Source organism: Ursus maritimus, unplaced genomic scaffold (assembly GCF_017311325.1).
Source record: "Ursus maritimus isolate PB19 unplaced genomic scaffold, ASM1731132v1 scaffold_18, whole genome shotgun sequence".
Classification (NCBI taxonomy): Eukaryota; Metazoa; Chordata; class Mammalia; order Carnivora; family Ursidae; genus Ursus; species Ursus maritimus.
In genome coordinates, this window is record NW_024424230.1 from 22,874,270 (window position 1) to 22,898,246 (window position 23,977).

General features: G+C 39.3%; 1 protein-coding gene across 3 annotated transcripts in view; it reads left to right on the forward strand.

Moving 5' to 3' along the window:
* MEX3C (mex-3 RNA binding family member C) overlaps nucleotides 1-23,977 on the forward strand; it is a 44,634-nt gene that overhangs the window by 4,765 nt on the left and 15,892 nt on the right. The window contains exon 2 of one of the 3 annotated variants that reach the window (XM_040632497.1): nucleotides 12,109-15,137. The exons of the other annotated variants lie outside the window; for them this stretch is intronic. Coding sequence (XP_040488431.1) covers nucleotides 12,109-13,337 — 1,229 coding nt within the window. The 3' untranslated portion in view covers nucleotides 13,338-15,137. Of the gene's footprint in view, nucleotides 1-12,108; nucleotides 15,138-23,977 lie in introns of those variants that run through there. 3 annotated transcript variants of the gene reach the window in all.

The window sequence follows — 23,977 nt, forward strand, 5'->3', positions numbered from 1 at the left end:
ACCGCTCTTCAAGTTTTAACACAACTGAAATAAGGTGTATGCTTATTTGTGTATGTTTGTCCAGGAGAAAAAGAGAAGCTTTGGTCTGGCCATACATAAATTCCCTATTCAAGAAGAAATACACATTCGATGAGGACAAACTGTTTTAGAAGAATGCTAAAATACAATGTCTTTTTCTTTTATGTAGCAGGGGGGATTATTGGCCTTCTCTTTGCCAGATACTACAATCCTGCTAGGCCGTTATCCCCATTTTACAGATGTAGAAACTGAAGGTCCAAAAGATAACCCTCTTCAAAAAATGGAACTTGGGTTCAGACCAGTTTGACATCAAAGATTTAAGTTGCTGCCTCTATATTCACACATCCTGCTCGGGAAGGTTAATGATATTTGGGTTAATTTCTGCCCTAATCATGAGCTTTGGAATACTGCATTTCTAGTATGGATAACTTAATATCTTCACTATCCAAATTAATTTATTTAATAAAATTTTGATGTCTCTGCTACCCAGAAGGTACAGTTATCATTCTAATATTCTCATTCTTCTATGTCTAACTAAAAATTCTCTGTCATTTATAGTTCAGAAAGTTAATTTGTGTTATATACATGCTAGCTTTAAAAAGCAAATATTGTAACTTCTAGGCTTTAAAATTTAAATTTAGTTGATAATAGTTTGTATTAGCTCTGGGACCCTTGGGAAAGGTTCAATGATTATTGTTTTGCAAATGGGTGGGGAATCTACTGCCTGTTCTTCCTGCCTTATTCAGCTAACGAACCATTTTGATTCACGAGGAGGAAATGGAAAATAAAGTGGTAATATAAGGGTGTATTTTCTACCCCCTGGTTACCAGCAATCTAAAAATGATCCAGGGTGTCAAGTATTTGAAAAGTGTTACTCTGTTAGAGATTTCTCTTTAGAAACTTTTCAACAAAGTTTATGAGTTGGAATTCTAGGTAGCTCTTCTTACAGCTTAAGTTTTCAAGGAAAGGTAGCATTTAGTTACAAGATTGTGCTCAGTATTTTGTGGATTTGGTTTTGAATGAATTTGATATTTGTACATATTGAAGGAGTTAATACTTTTGTCTTAAACTGAATACAAAAATGTTTCAGAATGTATGTTTTAGTATAAAAACTATCCCAGATTCCCTTAACGGTCTCTGCTCAACTCTGGTATATTGGAAAGAATCAGCAATCAGAAATGAAAATTTCTAAATTTGATTACTCTGTGCCAGTAACTCACTTTGTGATCTTGGACAAGTCACTTAAACTCCCTAGGCTTTAGATACCTCCTCAGCGGATGTAATCTTATTGGATGTAATCATATCTATAATACCTCTAGACACTGAATGATACAAAAATAAATTGAAAAACATGAAACTTGTGATAAGCACACATTTTTGTTAAGTTAAATCTGAAATTAAGTTGAACCACTCTTTCATTTACCTTTCCTGGCTTTAGCAGTTTCACACGTTATAGTCTTCTAATGTGAAAGAACTAGACTCAACTGATGTCTGAATGCCTGTTGTTTACATGGCACTTCTGTCCAGATAGGTTTAAATTATGTTGTGATAACAAAGCCCAACATCTCAATATTAAAACAATAAAGGTTTATTATTCACAGGGGCTCTGCTCATTTCAGTCATTCAAGGACACAGGCCAATTCAACGGCCACCATCTCAAGTGTTGGCTGGTCTTCCCATGTGCCTGCAGGATAAGAGACAATGGAATAGGACATGCTGGTCTTTAAATGTTAAATCCGGAAATAATAATTATATCTGCTCATATTTCATTAATCAGAGCAAGTCATCTGACCACACCTACCTTCAAGTAGGTGAGAAAGTCCATTACAACCGTGTGCCCACAGGAGAGAGCCAGAATATTAGTGCCCATGATGACTACCACGGTATTATTTTATGATCAAAGGGATTATTACAGAATCTTTAATTTATGCCATGTAGAATTTGTAATTTAAAGTCGAACTCCCAAGTGAAAAAAATAGGTAATAATGTTCATAAGATACTAAATAGGTAAGTGTATTTTCAGTGAAAATCCTCCTTTAGAAAACTCCAAATAAATTAAGGAAAATCTATTTCAAAGCTCCATTGATCTTCAGATGATTGCAAAGTGATAGGTTTTTTTATTATTATTAAACTGCATCTTAATGCCTCCCAGATGGCTTATATACCATAATTTGTGGGTTTACTTTTAATTTTTTTTCCCCATGCTACCATTAGGTATCATATGGACATTTTTAAAGATTAAATCTGATATTTAAACTTTTAAAATAATTTTCCAATTGTGTTACCAAGCCCAACTACACTTAATTAAATGTATGCACAGCCTAATGCCGTTGGGTTAGATCGAATCTTTATTCCATGACTGAATTTGAAAATTTTAATGGCACTGCGTAACATTAGAACCTCTTTGATGCCAGTGTTTGGGATTTAAGAACAATTCATGTGGGCATGGTTTGTTTTCTTTGTCCAGTAAGCAAAAACTGCAATTCATTGTATGCAGGGAAGCCTGATTTAACTATAGTTAAAGTTGTATCATGGAATAATAAGACTAGGACTTGAAATGGTAAAGACATTTCTTCAGCGAAAACTGCAGGTGTAGTTGAAGATTAGCATGAAGTAGTTGGTCTTTTGAACATGGTTGGAAGAGAGTGGGGAGGGAATAGTTCCAAACAACTAAAAAACTTCCCAAATGGGTTACTATTGTAAAAGTATTTGCATTTTGGGCTAACCTTTTTATTACTGTTCCTCCTTGTATACCATTCGTCTTCCCTTTGACTTCTACCTTTCCATCAGTACTATTTTAGTATACTGTAGGAAAGGACATTGGAACTTGGAGTTAGAAAACTTGTTAGAGACTTGGTTTCACTTGTTGCCTGTGACCTTGGACAAATCACTTAACTTTGCGGAGTCTCTATTCTTGTGGGGAAAAAACGTGTTCCATCTACTTGTTCTTCCTGGCCCCTTCTCACACCCCATTTGTTGTGGGGATCAAGTTTGAGAAGATGTCATTAGTACAAATTCATGGCACAACTGAAAGTGTAGAGATAATAAATTATATATGGGGTAGGATAAAGTTCATAAATTTTTTTACTGCTAGATTCGTACTCTGAGCAAATGCTAGTTGAAAATAAAAATTGTCACTTCATTACGTTTTCCCAGGGTGTACCACTGACAAAATTATGCACAGTATCTTTTTTAAAGTTTACAAATGAATCTGATCTATTATATCGTACCCAAACAAAAGTAGTTCTATGGTTTCTATTAACGTCCTCTGACAGGCATGAACCTAATTTTAAAATCCCCAATTAGGAAAATTGTTTGACCTTTCATCTCTAATTTACACCCTCTTCTAGGTGTTTCAGTTTTAGTGAAAGGCCAAATATAAGCCTTTTGTTGTTGTTGTTAACTGTTTCAGTCCTCTTGTCTAAGTGAAAAAAGAGGGGGCATTTTAAATTTAGTTTAAGAATCAACTAGAAAAATAAGGCAGGTTGAGAGAATGGTCTATTTAGGAGTCATCAGTTTATAATTTTGGGCAATTCTGGGCTTCAGTTTTCTTCATGTATAAAATGAGATTGAGCTAGATTATTTCTTATAACTTTTACATTCTGATTTTTGTCCGGAAAGAATCCCTGAAATCATGCAAAACTACACTGGGTTTCAAATTCCCAGTTAGACTGACTTCAACATATCTCCTCCAAGTTTTGTGAAGTTGATAATATTTTAACATGTTTTGTACAATCTAAATAAAAGTTTTATCTTTAGGAGATAAATTCCTTAAGTGTTTTTCAACTTACTATAGAAAATTGATTTGTTTGATTTTTTTTTTTTTTTTTTTTAGTGATAAGCCTTCAAGTGTGTGAGACAGTTTATCTCATTTGATCCATTCTCAGTTCCACCATACAGATAACGAAACTGATCTATGCGGATATAAGTAACTTACCCAGGGCCTCAAGCTAATAAAATTAAAGACTTAACACTCCTATCTCAGTAAGTGGTAGAACAAGCAGACAAAAGATCAGCAAGAATATAGGTTTGAACACCACCAACAGTATAAGAAAAGAAAAGAAGAGATCGATATCTGTACTTGAACTGTGTAGACATCAAATCCTTCTGGTGCTTGGAGTTGATACAAGTCAGTGAGGGCAAGCACTGAATCTTAGTCTTTGCATCCTTGATGTCAGTTAAAGTACCTGAAGCAAAGTAAATACTTGCTGTTTATTTTATTGAACTGGATTATTGGATTAGACTTGCCACTTTACTATTACTGTTCTAGTTTCCATATTGCAGTAATTGGGATTTTCTTCTCTGTTGCCTCTATCCCAAACCCTTTATGTAAGGAGCCAGTCAACCTGGGATTGACTTTGTTTTAAGGGCAGTAGACATGTACTTAAGGCATTAGATGTCACTGTGAATACTGATAACAACAAAACTAAAATCACATAAATGAAGCTATTTGAAGTGCTGTCAGTGATATCTATAATGAGACTATATTCTTCACAAAAAAATTTCAAAGGATTTTGACTAGGAGAGCTACAAGGAAACTTGAACCCTAGAAAGGAAAGCTATTACTTCTTTATTGTGCATTTATGAATAGTTTGCATTGCTAATCTAAACCGTTTATTTAAATGTTGAGTTAAGTTTGTGTATATAAGAAACACTCTCTTATTGGGATTTAGCTAATATTCATCAGTCTTTGAATATATAATACTGAAATTGAGTCCCTGTAAAGTTAAAGGAGCTTTTGAATAGTGTGTCCAGACTGTCCCATGAGGGGAAAAGGACCTCCCTCATTCTAACATATCATGGAACATGAAATAATGTGTTTCTTTAGTGCTTTTAGAGAAAAATGGTATGGAGTAGTATAAAAGGAGTTTGGGGTTAAGACAACATGGGTTTGAGATCTGACATTCCAGCTGGGAGATATTTCCTGCCCTGCTTAAAACACTATTATGATGATTAAATGAGAATATATCTAGAAGAGTTTGGAAAACTGAGAAGTGTGTGACAAATCTTTATTATTTGAAAGCTAAGGGTACTGGATCATTTTACTCAGGAAATACTTGAAGAAGTGTTTTGGGGGTAGTTGGGTAGTCTGAAAGATTACACTTTACTGACATACCTACTTGAATAATGGGCATAGTAATGAGCATTTTTAATACATGATTTAATTTAATCCTTGCAAAAACCAAGTGAGAGAAGTATCTTTAATCAGTCTCACCCATGAAGGAGAGATAAAGGTTTAGTGACCTGTTAAAGTTCACAAAGCAGGTTAGTGATGATCCAAAGTCTGTGTTCCCAACCATTACTCAACCTACCTTTCCTTAAGGAGAGGGTAGAATAGATGTGTGTGTGTGTGTGTGTGGGAGAGAGAGAGAGAGAGAAATATGGTAGTATCTGATTGTCTCAAGTGCTTTTAAGACCAAAAAAGAAGCAGTGACAGTATTTCCTAGGACAAGAGGGACTTGGTAAAAAAATTTAAGCATTGGAAAGGACCTAGAGGTTGAATGACCTAACACTGAAATCAGAAGTAATTGGTTAGATTAGATTAGATTAGATAGATTAGAACCAAGGCCTACAGATGATCGGTTTTCTGCTTCTTACATTGTTTCCTTTAAACTGTGCCTTGGAAGATTTCTATGCGGTAGCCATAATAATAAGAGTCAATACCTTTGTCTGTACTATTATTGAGTTCATAGAGCCCTTCACATATATAGCCTCATCTGCCAAACGGCCATGTTTGTTACTCAGAAGCTATAATGTAAGGTGTGGAGGGGAAGTACCAGGAGGGTTTTCCATGTTATTTAGGGAAATATCTGAGCAGAGATAGAAGAGGAACAAGACATGTTTAGGAGATAATAAAGTCTGGAAGAAGGTAGGTTCTGGCTACTTGATGGGAGAGCGTTGGTAGGGGAAGATTTTAATGTCAAGCCAAGGAGTTCTAATTTTCTCAAAGGTAAAGAGCTACTCAAGGAGTTTTCACTCCCCCTCTTTATTTAAAGTAAGTGTGTATGTGTGTGCACATACACGGATACCCTAGTAGGATCCTTTTCCCTCAAAACAAAACTCTTGGGGGGAATTTTTGAAGAAAAGGTACATGCCAAGGATGACCCAAAGTGAAAATATACGCATAATGAAGTTTTGGTGTTTGTAAGGGTTTTAACTTTCTCCAGCCACCTTGTATGTAAGACATATGTAATTTATGGAGTGAATGGAAAATACAATGAATTTCTGGGAAACAAAATACTCTGTCAAAAATCAGCAACACTTCACATCATTTGGGGCTACTGACTACTATTAAACTTTTCTGTGATACTAGCACCCCACCCCCCAGCAAAAGAACATTTGGCATTGCAGCCCTTTGTACACATATTTGGAACATGTTGAATTTTGCATTGTTTTTTTTTTTTTTCTTTTTAAATGTTGATTGCAACCTCCTAAATTGGTATTGTAATCCATGGTTTGAGAAGCACTGAAGATCCCATCGTTTCGGTTCCTTTTCTTCCTTTTACTCCTCTTCCAGCAGTAGGGGATCTCTCCCTCTTAATCACTGAGGCATCTGGTGGGAGTGGTTCTCTTTACTCTGGAGAAGCAAGACAGGACCTTTGCTGTACCAGGAAGTGCAGGGACCATAATTCTGGCTGCAGCTAAAAGGTTTTAAGGCAAAACACCGCTCTAGCCACAGTGATATAGAAAGAGGAAATGGGTTCTTATACCAGGGATAGGTTGGAGACTTTTTATTTGGGGAATTTACTTCCAAATCAAAATAAAATTACAACTGTGAAAGTTGGTGCTATCCTAGTCCTTAACCTCTACACATTCTGGTACACAGATTGCCATAGGTTGGGTTGGTTTTTGTCTATAGCTACAAGAAAACAATTGTTAGGATACCTGGATGGCTCAGTCGTCTGAGCGTCTGCCTTCGGCTCAGGTTGTGATCCCAGGATCCTGCTTCTCCCTCTGCCAGCTGCTCCCCCTGCTTGTGCACTTGCACTCTCTCTCTCTCTCTCTCTGTCAAATAAAATCTTTAAAAAAAAAAAAATTGCTAGTTTTCACCTCTTAGAATTAAAAAGCCTTGTTCACATTTGAAGTTATGATATCATTTGCCCTGCTGTTCATACAATTTAAAATAATGTCTGTTCTAGCCAAAGTCTAATTAATATGCTAAGTCTAGTAAAATGTGTCATTTCTTTATATTTTTAAAAAAGTTTTCTGATTTAATTATATTTCTTGGAAAAAGCTTATGCATTTGTATAGTTCAAAATTATAAAAAATTAGAGTGTAAAGGAGAATTAAGTCTCCCTCCTACCCTTTCCCCCTAAATCAACCAGTTTTATGACTACACTGTATTCCATTATATAGCTATACTGGCTGCATGCTAAGACAAACAAGTAATATAATACAAAGGTCATTTTGCACCTGTGCAAGTATTTCTACAGAATCAATTCTCTGAGTGGGATTGTAGGGGCAGAAAGATCCATGGAGTTGTAATTTTGATAAATAATGCAAAATGCCCTCGGGCAGTTCGTACTCTCAGCTGCTAAATATGATGGTCCTTTTCCCTGTTCTTACTAGCTCTGGTTTTGATATTTGGTAGTCTTATAGGTAGAAAAAGTTACTTCAGTTCATGTGAAAATGGGAATTTTCATTGTCCATAGCTGCTTATATATTTTCTTTTCTGTGAGCTGTTTCTTTTACCTATTTTTTAATTGGGTTCTAGTGTTTTGATACATAGGGCCAGGTGTATGTGTGTAAGAGAGAGAGAAATTAGCCATTTGTTGTGTAAGTTATAAATAATTACTTCTTCACATTGTTTTGGTGACTTTTGCCATGCAGCAATTTTTTTTTAAGTGCGGTCTAATTTATCTGTACTCTTATTATGGCTTCTGAGTTTTGTGCCGCTCTGAGATTATAAATTCTTCCATGATTTTTTAAAATATCTTAGACTTTTCAAATCGAAACTCAATCTAAAATACTCCAAAAAGCTTTTGAACCTTCTTCACCTGTAAAATAATAAAACAAGTTTATTTTTTATTTAGTTTGTGTTGCCTATTTGGAACTCTCTATATTCAAATTGTCCCCAACTTTAGAATATATATATATTTTTTTCTAGAAATCATGTGTTGTTTGAAACTCAGAATATGTATGATCTTATAGAAACAGTAATTTGATTGATGAGGTTTCCTGTAGTCCTAATCTGAGTTGAGGCTACTGTATTAAAACTGTCTTAACAAAATTAGCAGAGAGAACAAATACATTCTTCTGTTTTTGTTGGTAGTGGTTTAAAGGGGTTGGCTGTGCAATCTTCCCATTATCTCAACCCTGATCTGCAAAACCTATAGACACTGTCCTTTGGGGCAGGATAGGCCTCTTACTCTCCTATCTCAGAAGTGGTTCCTGCTCAAAATGTTTGTCTTCTGTCTTCCTATTGAGCCAATTATTAAGCACCTCTTTGTTAGTACCAACCATAGGCCAAAGAGTGTTTTGTGTACCTTTAGGCATATTTTCTTAGTTAATAATATACTTACTAGGTATTAAATGAAAAGTATCTACTAAGGTCAACTGACAGTTGCTTATAGTCTCAAAAGTATTTATTTGGAGAAGTTTACTCAATTCAACTTTCTAGTGGTCAATATTAGGAAGGGTTGAGAGGGGCTAACCCCAGACCCTTTTCTTATTTCTCTCTTTGTCCTTAATAGAAATTGCCCAGTGCTTTTCTGCAGGATGAACAGGACCCTCTTTGTTAGAAATGTGGTGCCAGCAGACTGCCTTCTTGTTAAGTTGTCGCCCAGAGTATCTGAATAATAACAATAACGCCCCTGAATGTATAGCGTGGACAGTTGGTTATTTGTTTCCATTAGCCTGTTAGAATTTCTTGGGCAGCTCCCCATCAGTCACATGGTGATTGGCCAATGGGAAGTGCTCTCAGTTCACAGCCCCAAGCAACACCTTCTGTGCTGAATTGAGGGAGTCTTCTGGAGATTCAGTCTGTATAAATAAGTAGATATAAAAGTTTTATTGCTCTCATCTTCTAACTTTCTATTTTGGAGCAAAAGCAGTAACTTTGTCTTATAGTCAAAAGTCACACCATTGACTTAATATTGTAGTTCATTATAGATGTAAACTTACAGCAGCACTCTTTATAGTTAAAACTTTTGAGTTTTATAGTAGCATAAATTCAACTCATTATAGTAATTTCTTGGTAGCCTGCAAGCCACCCCCTCCCCTTGGACCTTCTTTCCTCATCCAGTTATTGCACTAAGTGCTTTGCTTGCAGTGTTGCTTTTAGCCACTCCCCACCAAGTCTTCTCAGATGAATAGAACCTCAGATTGGAGTAAACCTGACTCTCAAAGTGTTTTCATGATAGGTACCTAGGATCCAGCAGTGAGAAAAAAAGCCATTTTTTTGGTAAGTTTTACATTTTGTTGGAAGGGGGAATAGGTCTGGGTTAAGATCCATAAGTCCAATGGTAGATTGAATAAAGTTATGTTGAATATGTTATAATTGAAGTTAGCATAATCAACTCCTTTCAACAAAGTTGTATTAGCAGTATGGGGCTAGAATATGGAAGTCTTGAAAAGCTCAGCAAAAAAAAGATTAGATGCAAAGCAATATGTGTAAGAAAAGCCCAATGTTCTTACAAAGAATACTGATCTTTGTTTCAACACATGTCATATGGGCACCCCAAAGGCCTATACTTTAGTCAACCACCCACTGGTTTGGGAATGTTTAGGAAGGGCACACAAAGCAGTCCTGAGGGATAGGAACCTTCGCAGAGGATGAGACATCTAAACGAAAATCTGAATGGCCAGCAAGAATTAAGCAAGCAGAGGTGGGAGTATAGAGGCAAAGACAAAGGAACTTTCTGGTCATGGAAGCAAGGGAGCATGGATAGGAGTTTAATATGGTAGAAGCACACTGCAGAGTTTAAGAAGTGAGAAAGGGGAGGAGCGCCTGGGTGGCTCAATGGTTTAAGCCTCTGCCTTCAGCTCAGGTCATGATCCCAAGGTCCTGGGAAGGAGCCCTGCGTGGAACTCCCTGCTTAGGAGGGAGTCTGCTACTCCCTCTGCCCCTCCCCCACCCCGTGCGCACACTCTCTCTCAAACAAATAAATCTTTAAAAAAAGAAGAAGAAGTGAGGAAGGGGAAAAGATGACCAGTAAAGAGATGTATCTAGAGAGAGGTAATCAAGTCCCAGGTAAAGAGGGGCCTTGTGTGCCACATTGTTTGGACTTTATCCTTATGGTAAAAGGGAGCCATTAAAGCACTTTATGCAAAGAAGTGATCACGTGATCTGTGTTTTATTTAGAAGCCATCATTTGACTAAAATGAATATAGAGAATGGGTTGGAGTAAGGTGGAACTGGAGGCAAGGAGACCAGGGGGGAGGGGGGGTGGCAGTTATACAGGTTAGAAATGATATATAAAGACTTTATTTTTATACATTATGAATTTATTGGGGGCAAAAAGGGGAGGGAAGAAAATTTCAAGAAAAAGACTGTCCAAAGTGCGACATGTGTCTTCAAGAGCACCTGGTCTCTTCATTTTGAGGAACCTAGGAATAACATGATACATTCATGAGAACAAATCTATTCTAGCAAGCTTCACATTAAGATCTTTGAAAAGTATAACCCCAGAGTTCTATGCCTTAGTTGTCTATATGACATTTTAAGTTACACTTTGAAGCCCTCTAATCTCATATAGTTGGCATTGGAATTGATGATTGTCTAAAAAGTTAATTAAAGAATTATGGATAGTTATGAATATGCATCTCAGATATTTTAACTTAAGTGCACTTAGGATTTGGGCCAAAGACTTTTATTTGAAAATGGGTCTGCCAATCCGAGTAGTCTTTTAATAAAATCAGATCCAATGCCCATGTTCCATACAGTTTCCAATGTGTTTCTTTTGAATTTAGCAAGAATTTTACAGTGAATGCAGTGTCATTCTGTGTTAGTTTTTTACCCCAGGCCTTTACAGTTGTCTCACCTATACATAATTCAGCAACACTATTTTTTTCTTCAGGGTACACATCTTTTATTGAGATTTTCTTTTCTTTTTCTTTTTTTTAAAGATTTTATTTATTTGAGAGAGAGAAAGAGTATGAGCAGGGGAAGAGGCAAAGGGACAAGCAGACTCCCCGCCAAGTGTGGAGCCCAGACATAGGGCTGATCCCAGGACCCTGAGATTATGACCTGATAGGAAGTCAGATGCTTAACTGACTGAGGCACCCCTTTATTGAGATTTTCAAAAATAATCAGCTTCATTTTCATACAAGTACAGGTTTTTTTACATTCATATTTCACTGATTTATGTCAAAGTTAATTTAGTTAATGCATGAGTACAAGTATTATAACCAGATATGGGGATAGCTTAGTAAGCCTCAAATTCAATTGATGTGAGCAGATGTGAGATGACCTTTGAGCCAAGAGCATTTTGCTCATCATGAGCTTTACAGGGGAAAGAGTAATGTTAAAATATGACAATAGGTGGAAGTCCGTTAAACAACTTCTGTCTTAGAGTTGTGCGAAATTTGAGGTTCTCAGACTGACAAAGAGACCAATGATTTTGAAGTTAGAGTAGGTTTAACTGTTCTCGTAAGCTTCATTTTCCTTAACAATAAAAGGAGTGAAGTAACCTAGTTCTTAGGCTTATTGTATAGATTGAATGAGACAGTAGATATTCCGTGTCTTACATGTGCATTAGTCTTTTTTCTTTGCCACCGACATCCTGCAAGGGAGTTAATTATGATCGTTCTGAATGTCAGACCTGCGCATGGTATAGTTTGCCTGTACAGAGTATTCTGTGCATCGTCTGCAGTGACTGATAACGAGAAGGAAGCACTAGGCGTGACTTCTAAGATCTCCAGGTAGAGGTGCTGCCTCTTCCTAAGTGAAAGACCAGCAGGCAAGTGTACCTGAGGATGGGGGAGCGTTTGTGGAGTTAGGAAAGCTTTCTCATGATCTAGTGACAAGTTTTTATGATAAAGAAAAAAACTGCCCAGAAGTGGACATTTATCTTGAGCTTTCTGTGATTTGTCTTTATCAATATTATTGACATAGTAGTTGATTCTTATGAAATATTTTCTTCCTAACAGGTTGTAAAATTAAAGCACTGAGAGCCAAGACAAACACGTATATCAAGACACCTGTTCGTGGTGAAGAGCCCATTTTTGTTGTCACTGGACGGAAAGAAGATGTTGCCATGGCCAAAAGAGAAATTCTCTCAGCTGCAGAGCACTTCTCCATGATCCGTGCATCTCGAAACAAAAATGGCCCTGCCCTGGGAGGGTTGTCATGTAGTCCAAATCTACCAGGTCAAACCACTGTTCAAGTGAGGGTCCCCTATCGTGTGGTAGGATTGGTCGTTGGGCCCAAAGGAGCAACTATTAAGAGAATTCAGCAGCAGACCCACACATACATAGTAACTCCAAGCAGAGATAAGGAGCCTGTCTTTGAAGTGACAGGGATGCCTGAAAATGTTGACCGAGCGCGAGAAGAAATAGAAATGCATATCGCCATGCGTACAGGAAACTATATTGAACTCAATGAAGAAAATGATTTCCATTACAACGGTACCGATGTAAGCTTTGAAGGTGGCACTCTTGGCTCTGCGTGGCTCTCCTCCAATCCAGTTCCTCCCAGCCGCGCAAGAATGATATCCAATTATCGAAATGATAGTTCCAGTTCTCTGGGAAGTGGTTCCACAGATTCCTACTTTGGAAGCAATAGGCTGGCTGACTTTAGTCCAACAAGCCCATTTAGCACAGGAAACTTTTGGTTTGGAGATACACTACCATCTGTAGGCTCAGAAGATCTTGCAGTTGACTCTCCTGCCTTTGACTCTTTACCAACATCATCTGCTCAAACTATCTGGACTCCGTTTGAACCAGTTAACCCACTCTCTGGCTTTGGGAGTGATCCTTCTGGTAACATGAAGACTCAGCGTAGAGGAAGTCAGCCATCTACTCCTCGTCTCTCTCCTACATTTCCTGAGAGCATTGAACACCCACTTGCTCGGAGGGTTAGGAGCGACCCACCTAGTACAGGCAACCATGTTGGCCTTCCAATATACATCCCTGCTTTTTCTAATGGTACCAATAGTTACTCCTCTTCCAATGGTGGTTCCACCTCTAGCTCACCTCCAGAATCAAGACGAAAGCACGATTGCGTGATTTGCTTTGAGAATGAAGTTATTGCTGCCCTAGTTCCATGTGGCCACAACCTCTTCTGCATGGAATGTGCCAACAAGATCTGTGAAAAGAGAACGCCATCATGTCCAGTTTGCCAGACAGCTGTTACTCAGGCAATCCAAATTCACTCTTAACTATATATATATACATAAATACTATATCTCTATATGGACTCGTAAAGGCATGGGTATAATGGTACCCCCAGTAAACTTCCTAATGAATTCTTATGACTGTTATCAGGCTTTATTGGGATTAGGCTAAAGTTGTTAGTAAACTTATAAAAGGCTGCTATGGTAACACTAAACCTAAGTGGTCTCTTGTCTATTAGTTTGGTTTGAATTATTAATACTATCCTGTAGACCCAGAGACATAGCTTGTATAAGAATCGTTAAAACTGAAGTTCAGCTTGGCTGAGTGAAGATAATCATAGGTTGTGTGAGCCTATGAGAAAAGTTTATACGTCTAGATTTCAAAACAATGGGTCCCAAAGCCTAGCCACATTAAGAGTTTATGGAGGGTACTTGGCATTACAGACGATTCAGACTCTTCCAGTGCTGCCTTCTTTACACTGCCAGTTTTGACAAAACAGGTTCGTTTTTTATTTTACAACAACTTATGCCTAATTCTGCAGGATTGCAAGTAACTTTTTAATGCATTGTGATTACTTATTGGTAATAATAGGGCTGATGGCAGTTTACTCGATCACTGGTTATAATTTGGGACAGAAACTGCTACATTGACCTTCATCTCGCCCAGAATGCTCACGGCTGGTATGATCAGTGGATCAGGAATGCAATTGTGTCGATTGTGAATTCCTACCCATTGCCTCCCTCGGTGAATGTGGAAATGGCCACCTGGGTTTTCCCATTTCAGGAAGGGCTTTGGGATGCACCTATATTGGCTAATAATTGAGGATGCGAACATTCCATTCATTAGTCTGATCAAGCTGTTGATTAAGTTTTAGACTAGATCAAAATGTGAAACATCTCATGTTCAATCCGTATCTGTCTTGCACATTATAAATATGTTTTTATTTTTCAGTAATTCAGGGGAGGGGGAGGGAGAGAGGGATAATAATGCCCTTAGCATAATTTACAAAAGCAGCTGTGATGACCTTCAGTCAGTTTACTTCATTTCAAAACTGTTTCCAATCACAAGGAAAGATTTCTTTAAGATACACTTTTACATTTCACCTGTGGATGTCTATAACTTCATCCTCAGTATGTTCCCAAATCTGTGCTGGCATTGAAAGGACAAAACAATATACTGGTGGGTTTTTCTACTAATTATTTTTTGAAGCGTTATTTTCCCAACACAAAAGAGCTTTTTTTCTCAATATAACAAAAAATTGAAAATCCTATGTGTATTGAATAGTAAATAGACAAATTTTATTTTTTATTTCCACTTGAAGAGTTACATTTCGTATAAAAGTTTACAAATAACGGTTTTTATTTTGATTTTTTCAGTATAAAAATTGCCTTGATGGCATATTATGATGTAATGCTAATTGCTTGTAGGATAGTTAAATGTCAGTATTGAAACCTAATCTTAGCTGCCGTCTTGTAGATATGAACGAATGTTCACCAAGCATGTATTTTGTATTTTGTTGCATTGTACACTGCAACTAATAAGCCAAGGAATCGACATATATTAGGTGCGTGTACTGTTTCTAAAAACCACAAACTAAGAATGATAAATTATCAATATAGTTTAGTATTTGCTAATTTTACTACTCTTTTGTTATGTATATGTAGGGAAGTCATAGGGATTATAAATTCAATTTGAGTAAAGTTTAAAACCATATATTTTATGATAAAGGGCCTTTAACTTAAGATGGCCAAAGCACTGATATTATATATTTGCTGTAAAGAGAATTATAAGAGTTTTATTTTTCTGATATTAAAAGTTACTTAATAAAGACTTGTTTCCATTAACTTGAATGTATTCTCCTTGGTGTTTTTCATGCAATCATTAGTTTAGAATGGAAGATAGCCATTTGCCAGAATTGAACATTTTCTTTTTACAAAGCTTCCCCTCTCCCAAGCCAGCTCCCTGTGTTCATTCTTGGAGTTATTTATTTTTTATTTTTTATTTTCTTTAGTGTGTTCTTAGTGTTAAATGTGTTGCTTATGCTCCTATCCAAAATTAGCTTTTCCTTTAAGTGAGTGTTACATTACAGTGAAATCAGAGATTTAGTGAGTTTTAGATTGTTTAGTTGCTTATTTGTGCTGTTGACCACAATTATTATTAACCTAATTGTAAATAATGACTTCTTATACATTGATGTTAACAAAAATCCTGAATCCACTTAGACTCTACTCAGTTTCTATCCTTTGTTACAGGGTTTTGTCTTTTTATCACTAACTCTAGAAAACAAATTTATTTCTGATACGAAGGTACAAGTTTTTAACTTTCAGTCACGAAGTACCTTCTGAAAGGTTTGTGGTTGATGAAAATATTACTCCATTAGTGAAATGATTTGATACTGATTGGAGTAAATTATTGCCATTTGTTAACAAAGCAAGAATAAAGACCTTTCCAAGATGTTTTAAAGAAACCAAAATTCTGTTCATTCTTAGAGATATTACACAGCCGCAGCGAGGCTTTTCATGGTAGGTGTTGGACAGAAATTCTTCACCTGTGCTAGAAGACTGGCGAACATAGATTTGATGCTGGGTAAGATCACTGCCCTAGAACTGCTTTGCTAGCTTTAGGATTAACCTCCACAGGTATGAAGGTGACATGCTTGGGTGTGTCGCAGTGCTATAGTCTGGTGCCTCTGAGTCGCAGTTTTTCTTTCTGCCATTTCAGTTACCCACGGTCGGCTGCTGTCCGGCCGAGAGACAGGTGACCCTCTGTAGCCTAACACAGCTTCACAACACCTGTGTCGTTCCCCTCATTTCATCTCCTCGTGTAGGCATTTTCTCATCTCATCACAAGAAGTGGTGATATTTAGAGAGAGACCACATTTACATAACTCTTGTTTTACAGCATATTGTTATCATTGTTTTCTCATTCTTGTTAATCTCTTACTGTGTCTAATGTATAAATCAACTTTATCGTAGGTATGCACGTATAGGGAAAAACAGTACATTTAGGGTTCGGTACTAGTGGTTTCAGGCATCCACTGGGGGTCTGGGAACATCCTCAGACAAGGGGGTGGGCCTCTGTAGCTATACAATTCCAATGATGGACTGAATGACCGATGAATATGAATTTCTTGTACCTAATATAAGGTCAAGATCTTTCAGTGGACCTTGAAAATAATCTTTGGAGGCTTTCCTTGCCAGAGGAAGCCAAAGCTGTCTGAAACTTACGTTAGCAAAACTGAGAAGCACTTACCCAAGTTCTAAGTCTAGAGCTGCCTTTCCTCAGATGTTTGCGTTCATTTTCTTGCTTAGGGAAGTACTGGGGGGAGAGAGGCTCTAGGAAACCGGTGGACTTGTGTTACCAGGGTATTGCTTCACCACTGGATGATCGGCAATGTGAATAGTTAAGAATTAGCAAACCTGCTGCTGAGTACTTGACATTACATGTTTCCCCCACTATCCAAAATTAAACGTTCCTATAAAATCTTTTGTAAGCTGAAAAGGCATAAAGCAAAGAAGCAGTTAAAAAGTGAAAATCCTCTTCAGATTTGTTTTGGTTAATAAAAACAGGTACTAATGTGGGTCTTGCATAAAAGCAAAGTGGTGCAAAGCAAACTTTTGGATAGCAGAGGTAACCTGTCTTCCCTTTTCCCAGCCTTGGAAGGTAGGTGCTTAGACGAAAGCACTTGGGTTGGCTGGCAGCTCAGTTATGATGGGACGTCATTCTTTCTGTATAGGATTTTATCAAAGGAATTCCCTTGCAAAGCAGGTTTTTAGCAAGAGTAAAGAAGGCTAGAATAATTAGGTTTTGGAAATAGGTACAGGTATGTTATTACACTTCAAATTATTCTTTAATTTATTTTTTAAATTAACATACAATGTATTTGCTTCAGGGGTACAGATCTGTGATTCATCGGTCTTACACAACACCCAGTGCTCACCACAACACATACCCTCCCCAGTTATCTGGTCAGTGGCTCTCTTAGCATAAAAACCAGACAATGGTTCTCGATATGCTCCCCCCATTCTCAGTCCCACTTAAATTTCTACTTCTATCATTCCAAAACTTTTTTGTAAATAATGGGGGTTAGGGGTGTTTATAATATATAGTGAACATCTTTTTCATGACAGCATACTTCCACAACATAATTCAGCTGCAGTAATCTGTTTTATGGCTATTCCATACCTTACCATTTCCTGTTGGTGATTAAGTAACCATGGGCAGTGGAGCACTGCTGAATTAGGAAGGGATGCTGAAAAACCTAATGAGATTCCATTTAATAAAGATTAAGAATAGCTGTTTTCTTGGGGCACCTGGGTGGCTCAGTTAGTTAAGCATCTGACTCTTGATTTTGGCTCAGGACACGATCTCGGTTGTGAGACGGAGAGCCTGCTTAAGATGCTCTCTCTGCCACTCCCCCACCAAAGAATAGCTGTTTCCTTTAAAATGCCGTACTTTCCTTCTTGGATATCTTAGAGTAATCATTCCCTTAAAGAATCTTCAAGTTGACCATGAGAAATAATTGAAAATTGTGAAAGAATTAAATTGTCCTGCCATTGGGATTTTCTGTGCTCCCTCTGCATTAATGTTTATCTGTTTTTACACATTTTAAAGGTAACCTTTGGACATCAATGCAAGAGAACTTCCTTAGGGAGGATAAGTGGTTAGATACTTTAAATAGCAAGTGGAGTTCACCAATGAGAGTTGGGGGTTGGTAGGCCAAAGAGGAAAACAGCCAAAGAGAAGCCATACATTTCTAGGCCTTTGGGGTATTCTGTAAGGGAAAATGGAGGTATTGAAACCCGATGCCTAAATGAGTTCCTGCTGCCTTTGTGTTTCAAAATTATAAATCTTCAATCTCTATAAGAGTGTCCGTAAATAACTTCTTAAACATGAAAGTCTTAAGAGGGAGCTATGATACTCGGCTGAATATATAACAACAAAAAACTGAAAAGAACTGGCTTGGTAATAAGCTTGCTAGTTTGAAATGGGAAATGAGGGCCAAGATTATATAAATCTTTGTTCAGTGCCTACCAGCAATATTTCAATGTTTACCCAAAGCCTCGAGCAGTGTTATACATAATTTATTGCATACATTAATAGTGAACATCAAGATGGGGAAGGTCAGTCTCACCATCTTAAAGGCTGTACAAAACCTCAAAATACAGGTATGACCTATGCCCCAGAGACAGACGGAGGGGCTCTTAAATTAGAATGTTCTTGGATAAGTCAACTGCCGTTTGCCTCTACTAACTGAAACATGAGAGGGTTTTTTAAATGTGATCCTGGCACAGTAAGAATGCAATAATTATTATTCAAAACTGGGAAATAAATTGTAGGTATTTCTCTTTCAAAGCGCCAAGGCTTGTATCTTCCATGACATTTCCCAAGATCAAAAGCAAACAGTGGAACTTTTGACATTATCTGTTGCTGCAATTTCAGGGGAATTACCAAGACATCATAACAAGTGACCTGAATGGGGTAGTGACTTCCCATCTACCTGAGTCATAGATGTAATGTACTGAAATAGGGAAACGAGGCATTGTACTTTAAAGATAAATTTACAACTAGAAAAATAAGATTTAAACAAGGATTGGGAGCTTGTGAATTTTGCTGATGTCTTTATTTAGTCTTTAGAGTCTTCGAGGGTCACTGTTGGGTGACAATTAGAAGAATATGATAATAATAGAGTTGATAAGAAATAGCCTGGTTAATATCATTTGTGCAGAAAAATCTTCTGAAAGTAAGACTTTAAAACGACAGAGAAAAACAGGAGAGATGAGCTGGTTCATTTCTTCCATGTTGGTGGAGCCTGCAAGAACTCACTGGAAATAATTTTAAGAATTGCATATGTGTGAAAATAATTGTGTGGGTGTCTGAAAGCAGCTCTTAAAGCTACTTTCTTCAAACTGTAGTACCTCAGCCGAGGACTTTTTTTCTGTATCTGACTATTGATAAAAACCAAGAATAGATTATGAATGGGTGTTTGGTTGGGTTTGGATTCAGTGAGCTTTCCTCCATTACTCCATAATTACCGAATCCATACTTCTTGGAAAGTACATTCTTCTTCCCACACGTGTTAAGTCACCCGTGGTATGGCTTTGGACGTTTCTTTTTAATTTTGGAAGTCCCAGTTGCCCAGTTGTCCTTCCTAGGTTTGTCTTTTCGGTACCTGGGGAAGGCTCCCAGAGTTGACGACCTGAGAGCCACCGTCTCATTTTGAAGTTGAGGAAGCAAGCTCCGGAAGCATCTCATTTTCCTGGCCTATCCCAGTGGCTTCTCTTGATCCACATGAAAACCAAAGAAATCTTATTCTCATGCCTGGAAGCTTGCGGTGAGGACTCTGGACTTAGGAGCACATTTTATGTTTTCTCTTCCCAAGCAGGTGGCTCCAAGTGCTTTCTGGAAAATACAGCCTCAGGTCAAAGATTGTGGTCAAGGATTACAGAAATGGTCCTTTCGCTTTTACTTTCTTTACTAACAGGTCAGCCTTACTTGCTGTCATTTCATTTCCTCAACCCTTTCAAGTAACCTCCTTCAGCTCTTGCCCTCTACCTCTTTTAACTTTGCCAGGAATAGCATTCTTCCGCCATCCCTTCCATCACCACCATTTGGACACCCTTAGGTAAACCTTTCCAGGTAAAAGATGGGGTCAAACAGATTCTCAGTCTGTCTCTCTGAGGCTGAAATCCAAGCGGAACACTGACAGGAACTGAGCAGGCCACGTTGTAGACTACATCTCATTTTTTAGTCATTTCCTGCGGTTTCTTGGTCCTTTCATCTTGGAAGCTGCTTCTGAATGAGGCCCACAAAGCTTACTTTTCAGCTTTGGATTCTGTTTCAATTCAAGTTCTCTTATTTTCTGGCTTTGATAGAGGGCACCTCATCCCATATTTTGCAGACTGTATACTTTGAGGCTCATTTTCTTTATCTGTGAAATGGGAATAATTCGCCGTGAGGATTGCATGTAGCTCCAGAAACAAAGCTCTCGAGATGCGGTGAGGTGACTAATACGCGTTCCTGAGTAGCGCCCCTCTCGTTCTGGTTCTTCTTAAAACCCAGTACAGCCTTGAGAAAATAGGAAGTCCTGCTAAAGAGCAATATTAACCAAAAATAAGAAGCCTTTGGGTGTTAAAGCACTACGTCTAGGGGGTGACCCAGTCAGTACGAAGTGAACTCAGGTGCGTCATCTTACTTCATCTTTACCGCAGCCCTAGACGTGCGGGGACCCTTCTTTCCATTTCGCGGGTGGAAACAACTGAGGCTTAAAATTTTAACTACCTTAAGGGAAAAATAAAAATCCCCAAATCTAAAAGCATTTTCAGAAAGATGATACAACTGAGATGTGAGCATTCTGTTCCAGAATTCCTAGGCACACCAATCAAAGATTTCAATAGCACTTCTTAATACAACAGGGTTACTTTGTACTCTCAAACTATCGTGACCACGAAGGACCTGGGCTGGGCGAAGATGCCAGTTCTCGTTTCAGAATTGATGTGTGGACTCCCACTGAGCCCCAAAGTGCTCTGCCAGCAATGGAAATGTCAGAAAATGGCCAAAACTGTTTAAGTCAGGATTTTTACTTAGGTTTTTAATTTCATCTTGAAGGCCCTACGATGAGCGGATATTGGCTCCTCCAGATACCTTTGTTGACGTTCTGAGGAATTTGTCTTGCCCGAATCATGGAAACTTCCCTTAGTGCTTTGTAGTCTCTCGGTATGTAGTTTGCCTTATCCCAGGAAAAAAATTAAAACAGGGGGATGGAGAGGGCCCGGCTGGCTCAGTCGGTAGAGCATGGGACTCTTGACCTTGGGGTTGTGAGGTTGAGCCCTTCACCAGGTGGAGAGATTACTTAAAATCTTAAAAAATTTTTTTTAAATGCAAGATGGACCTCATCTATTACCAACATGTGATGCCCTTTTTTCTTTCCTGGACCCCACTGCATCCTCCAATTGCTCTCCCATTCTGCCCCTCTCATTTCTAACGCTTTTTCACATCTGACCAAAGAGCTTAAGTCATTCCACTGATCTCTGAGTTTCAAGTCAGAATCCAGTTTCTCCAACTTACCCTGGTATGTTATGGCAGCTAAAGCTGCCCTCACTGAGAACACGATTCCTCTTCCAGGGATATTTGCAGGAGTTTTCATTTGCTACCACATCCCAGACTTGTAAACCTATTTGCTTCCCTCCTTCCCCTCATCTGGGCGGGCAACTTCCAGCTTCCCCTTGTTTCCACCTCAGCACTCCTGACGTTTGGGGCAGTAACTGGGGGCTGGGGCTGTCCTGGGTGTTGTAGGGTGTTTAGAAACACCCCTGTTCTCCACCTGCTTGTTAGTTGTACAAACGCACGCACACGTGCACGCACACACACGCCCAGTGGCAGCGATCCACAATGCCTTCGGACACTGTCGATTATTACCTGACGGGCAAAATTGCTCCATTGGAGAACCATTACCTGAGATAAACATTTGACCGAGCCCTCATTCAGCCAGTCAACCTGAGCAAGTCCTAGGTACTAGACTAATTCCACGGGCAAGTGACAAAAACTTTTAAATGGTGAAAATAGCCTCCATTTATGAGTATTTGAGTGAAGCATGCTAGGAAGTATTTATAGAGTCACATTTAATCCTTAAACTCTTCGAGGGAAGCACTCCCTCTTTTACAGATGAGAAGACCATCTCAGATGAATGCACCTGCCTGAGGTCACACGCGGAGGGGCAGAGCGGGGGGGATTGAGAGGCCCTCCATCACCCCTGCTCTCCCCTGCTTCCTAGCCATTGAGCAGTTTACCTCCCACTGGGATACCATAGTTGGTATTCCTAAGTCTCAGGCCCCCTTTTTCATGAAGCCTTCTCTTGGCCTTTCCGGGGACTCCAAGATCTCTGTGGCCACTGTGCCCCAGCGGCTTGCTTTGTAGCTCACCTGGTCCTCCCTCTGCTTCACTTGCCACCTTGGACAGGCTGTCCGGGAGCCTGGCAGGTGCATTGGGGCACCTCATAATCTATTCGGTCAAGGATACTGTGCTGTTTGTGGAGCAAACAGTGAAGGACTCAGCAGCCTAAAAAAAAAAAAAATCTATATTCTGGGTGCTAAGATTTTATTTGAAAAGTTAGGACATCTACACCTTTCTGAGAAGTCTTGTTTTTCTGTGGTTTATCCATTTGACCCTGGTTCCATGAGGGAAGCAGAGGTCTTTCTTCAGAAACATCACTCCTAGGCCTTGGGAGGAGTCAGGGGCTGCTCTCTTACTTTTGTAAGACGTTCTTCATTCACTGTCCATCATCAAAAGATGGAAAAAGCCACCTAAGTGTGACTCCTTGGTCCCTTTTGCCAGATGGCTACCCAGTGTCACGGCATGCTGCGCAGGACCAAGGCCATTTGGAGCTCTCCTCGGTGGGCTTCCTCATCCTTTAGGGCTTGATATGAGCACTGGTCTGATCCAGCAAAGCTCCCCGATGGATCTGTCACTCTGTCACTCGGATCTTGAAGAGAGCTCTAGCTCATCTACAAAGGGACCAGAAAGCAGTGCGGAGGGAGTGTGCTCCAGAACTTTCCATCTCCCACCCAGAGTTTCAAGGGCAAGTGCCGCCTCAAGTCCGCACTGCTGAATTTCATCCGAACATGAGAGTCACCTGGGAGCCTTTTTAGAAGCCCTGATGCCGGACCTCAGGTGTGTGCTGAGGTGGGGGGAGGAGGTGTAGAGCCCTCCGAAGCCATACTGGTGGATTACTGCTTTAACCTGCAAGCCCGAAACTTCTTTGAAGCCTTGTGTTTAATCTTGATCAGTGAGCAATTTGCATGTTCCGAAACAACATCCATATTTGATATTAAAATGACCTAACTCCCCACGTGCACTTCCAAGAGTGGAATCGATGCGCCTGGGTGTTTCTCACGTACCACAGACCCCTGGGGTTGGTGCTTTCGTTCGAGGCAGATGGAATCGAGATCTCTAGGAACCCTTTGTGCTGTTGCTGTCGACAAAACTATGTCGTGAGAAGAAATCCTCTGGCTCCCCAGCAGATGATTTTCTTTGGGCTTCCAGGAACCCCTTCTCCTAGAAATGAGCGCGTGGACTCCCCGTGGTCGGGCTCTTCGGGGGCTTCACAGGCGGCCGAGTTGCAGTTGCTTCTAAACACAAAAGAGGAACAAGAAGCCATGTACTTGAGTAACCGTCTATTTTGATCAGGAGAGATGGCACAAAGGGGGAGGACCTGCCAGAGTCTGGCAGGGGACAGGAAGCCCGAGCCAGGGAAAGACTTTCCATCTCCCGTCTTCAGACTTGGGGGCATCTGGTCTCTCCAAAGCCCCACTTTCTTTTGATGGCTTCATCCCAGAAAGAGTTCCTTCTGTGACCGTGTTTGATGCCTCTGCCAATCCTATGAAGTGGGGCAGTTCCGCCATTTTTCAGATGAGAGGGGACGCGAGGCGCGGTGAGGTGGCCAGAACGGAACCCCAGGAGACTCTGAGGCCAGGACAGACGGGGAAGCTGAGCCCACGCCAGCCCTTTGGTTGGAACAACCGCCCACGGTGCCAACCTGAAACCTACCTTTTCCCAAAACGTTTTAGCATGTAAGGGTCTCTGAATTCATAGCTTATATTATCTGTGGTCCCAAAGAGTCCCCTGCGTGTAAAGTACTTCATTCATAAAAATACCTGTCTATTCCACGGTGTTCACAGTAATCTGA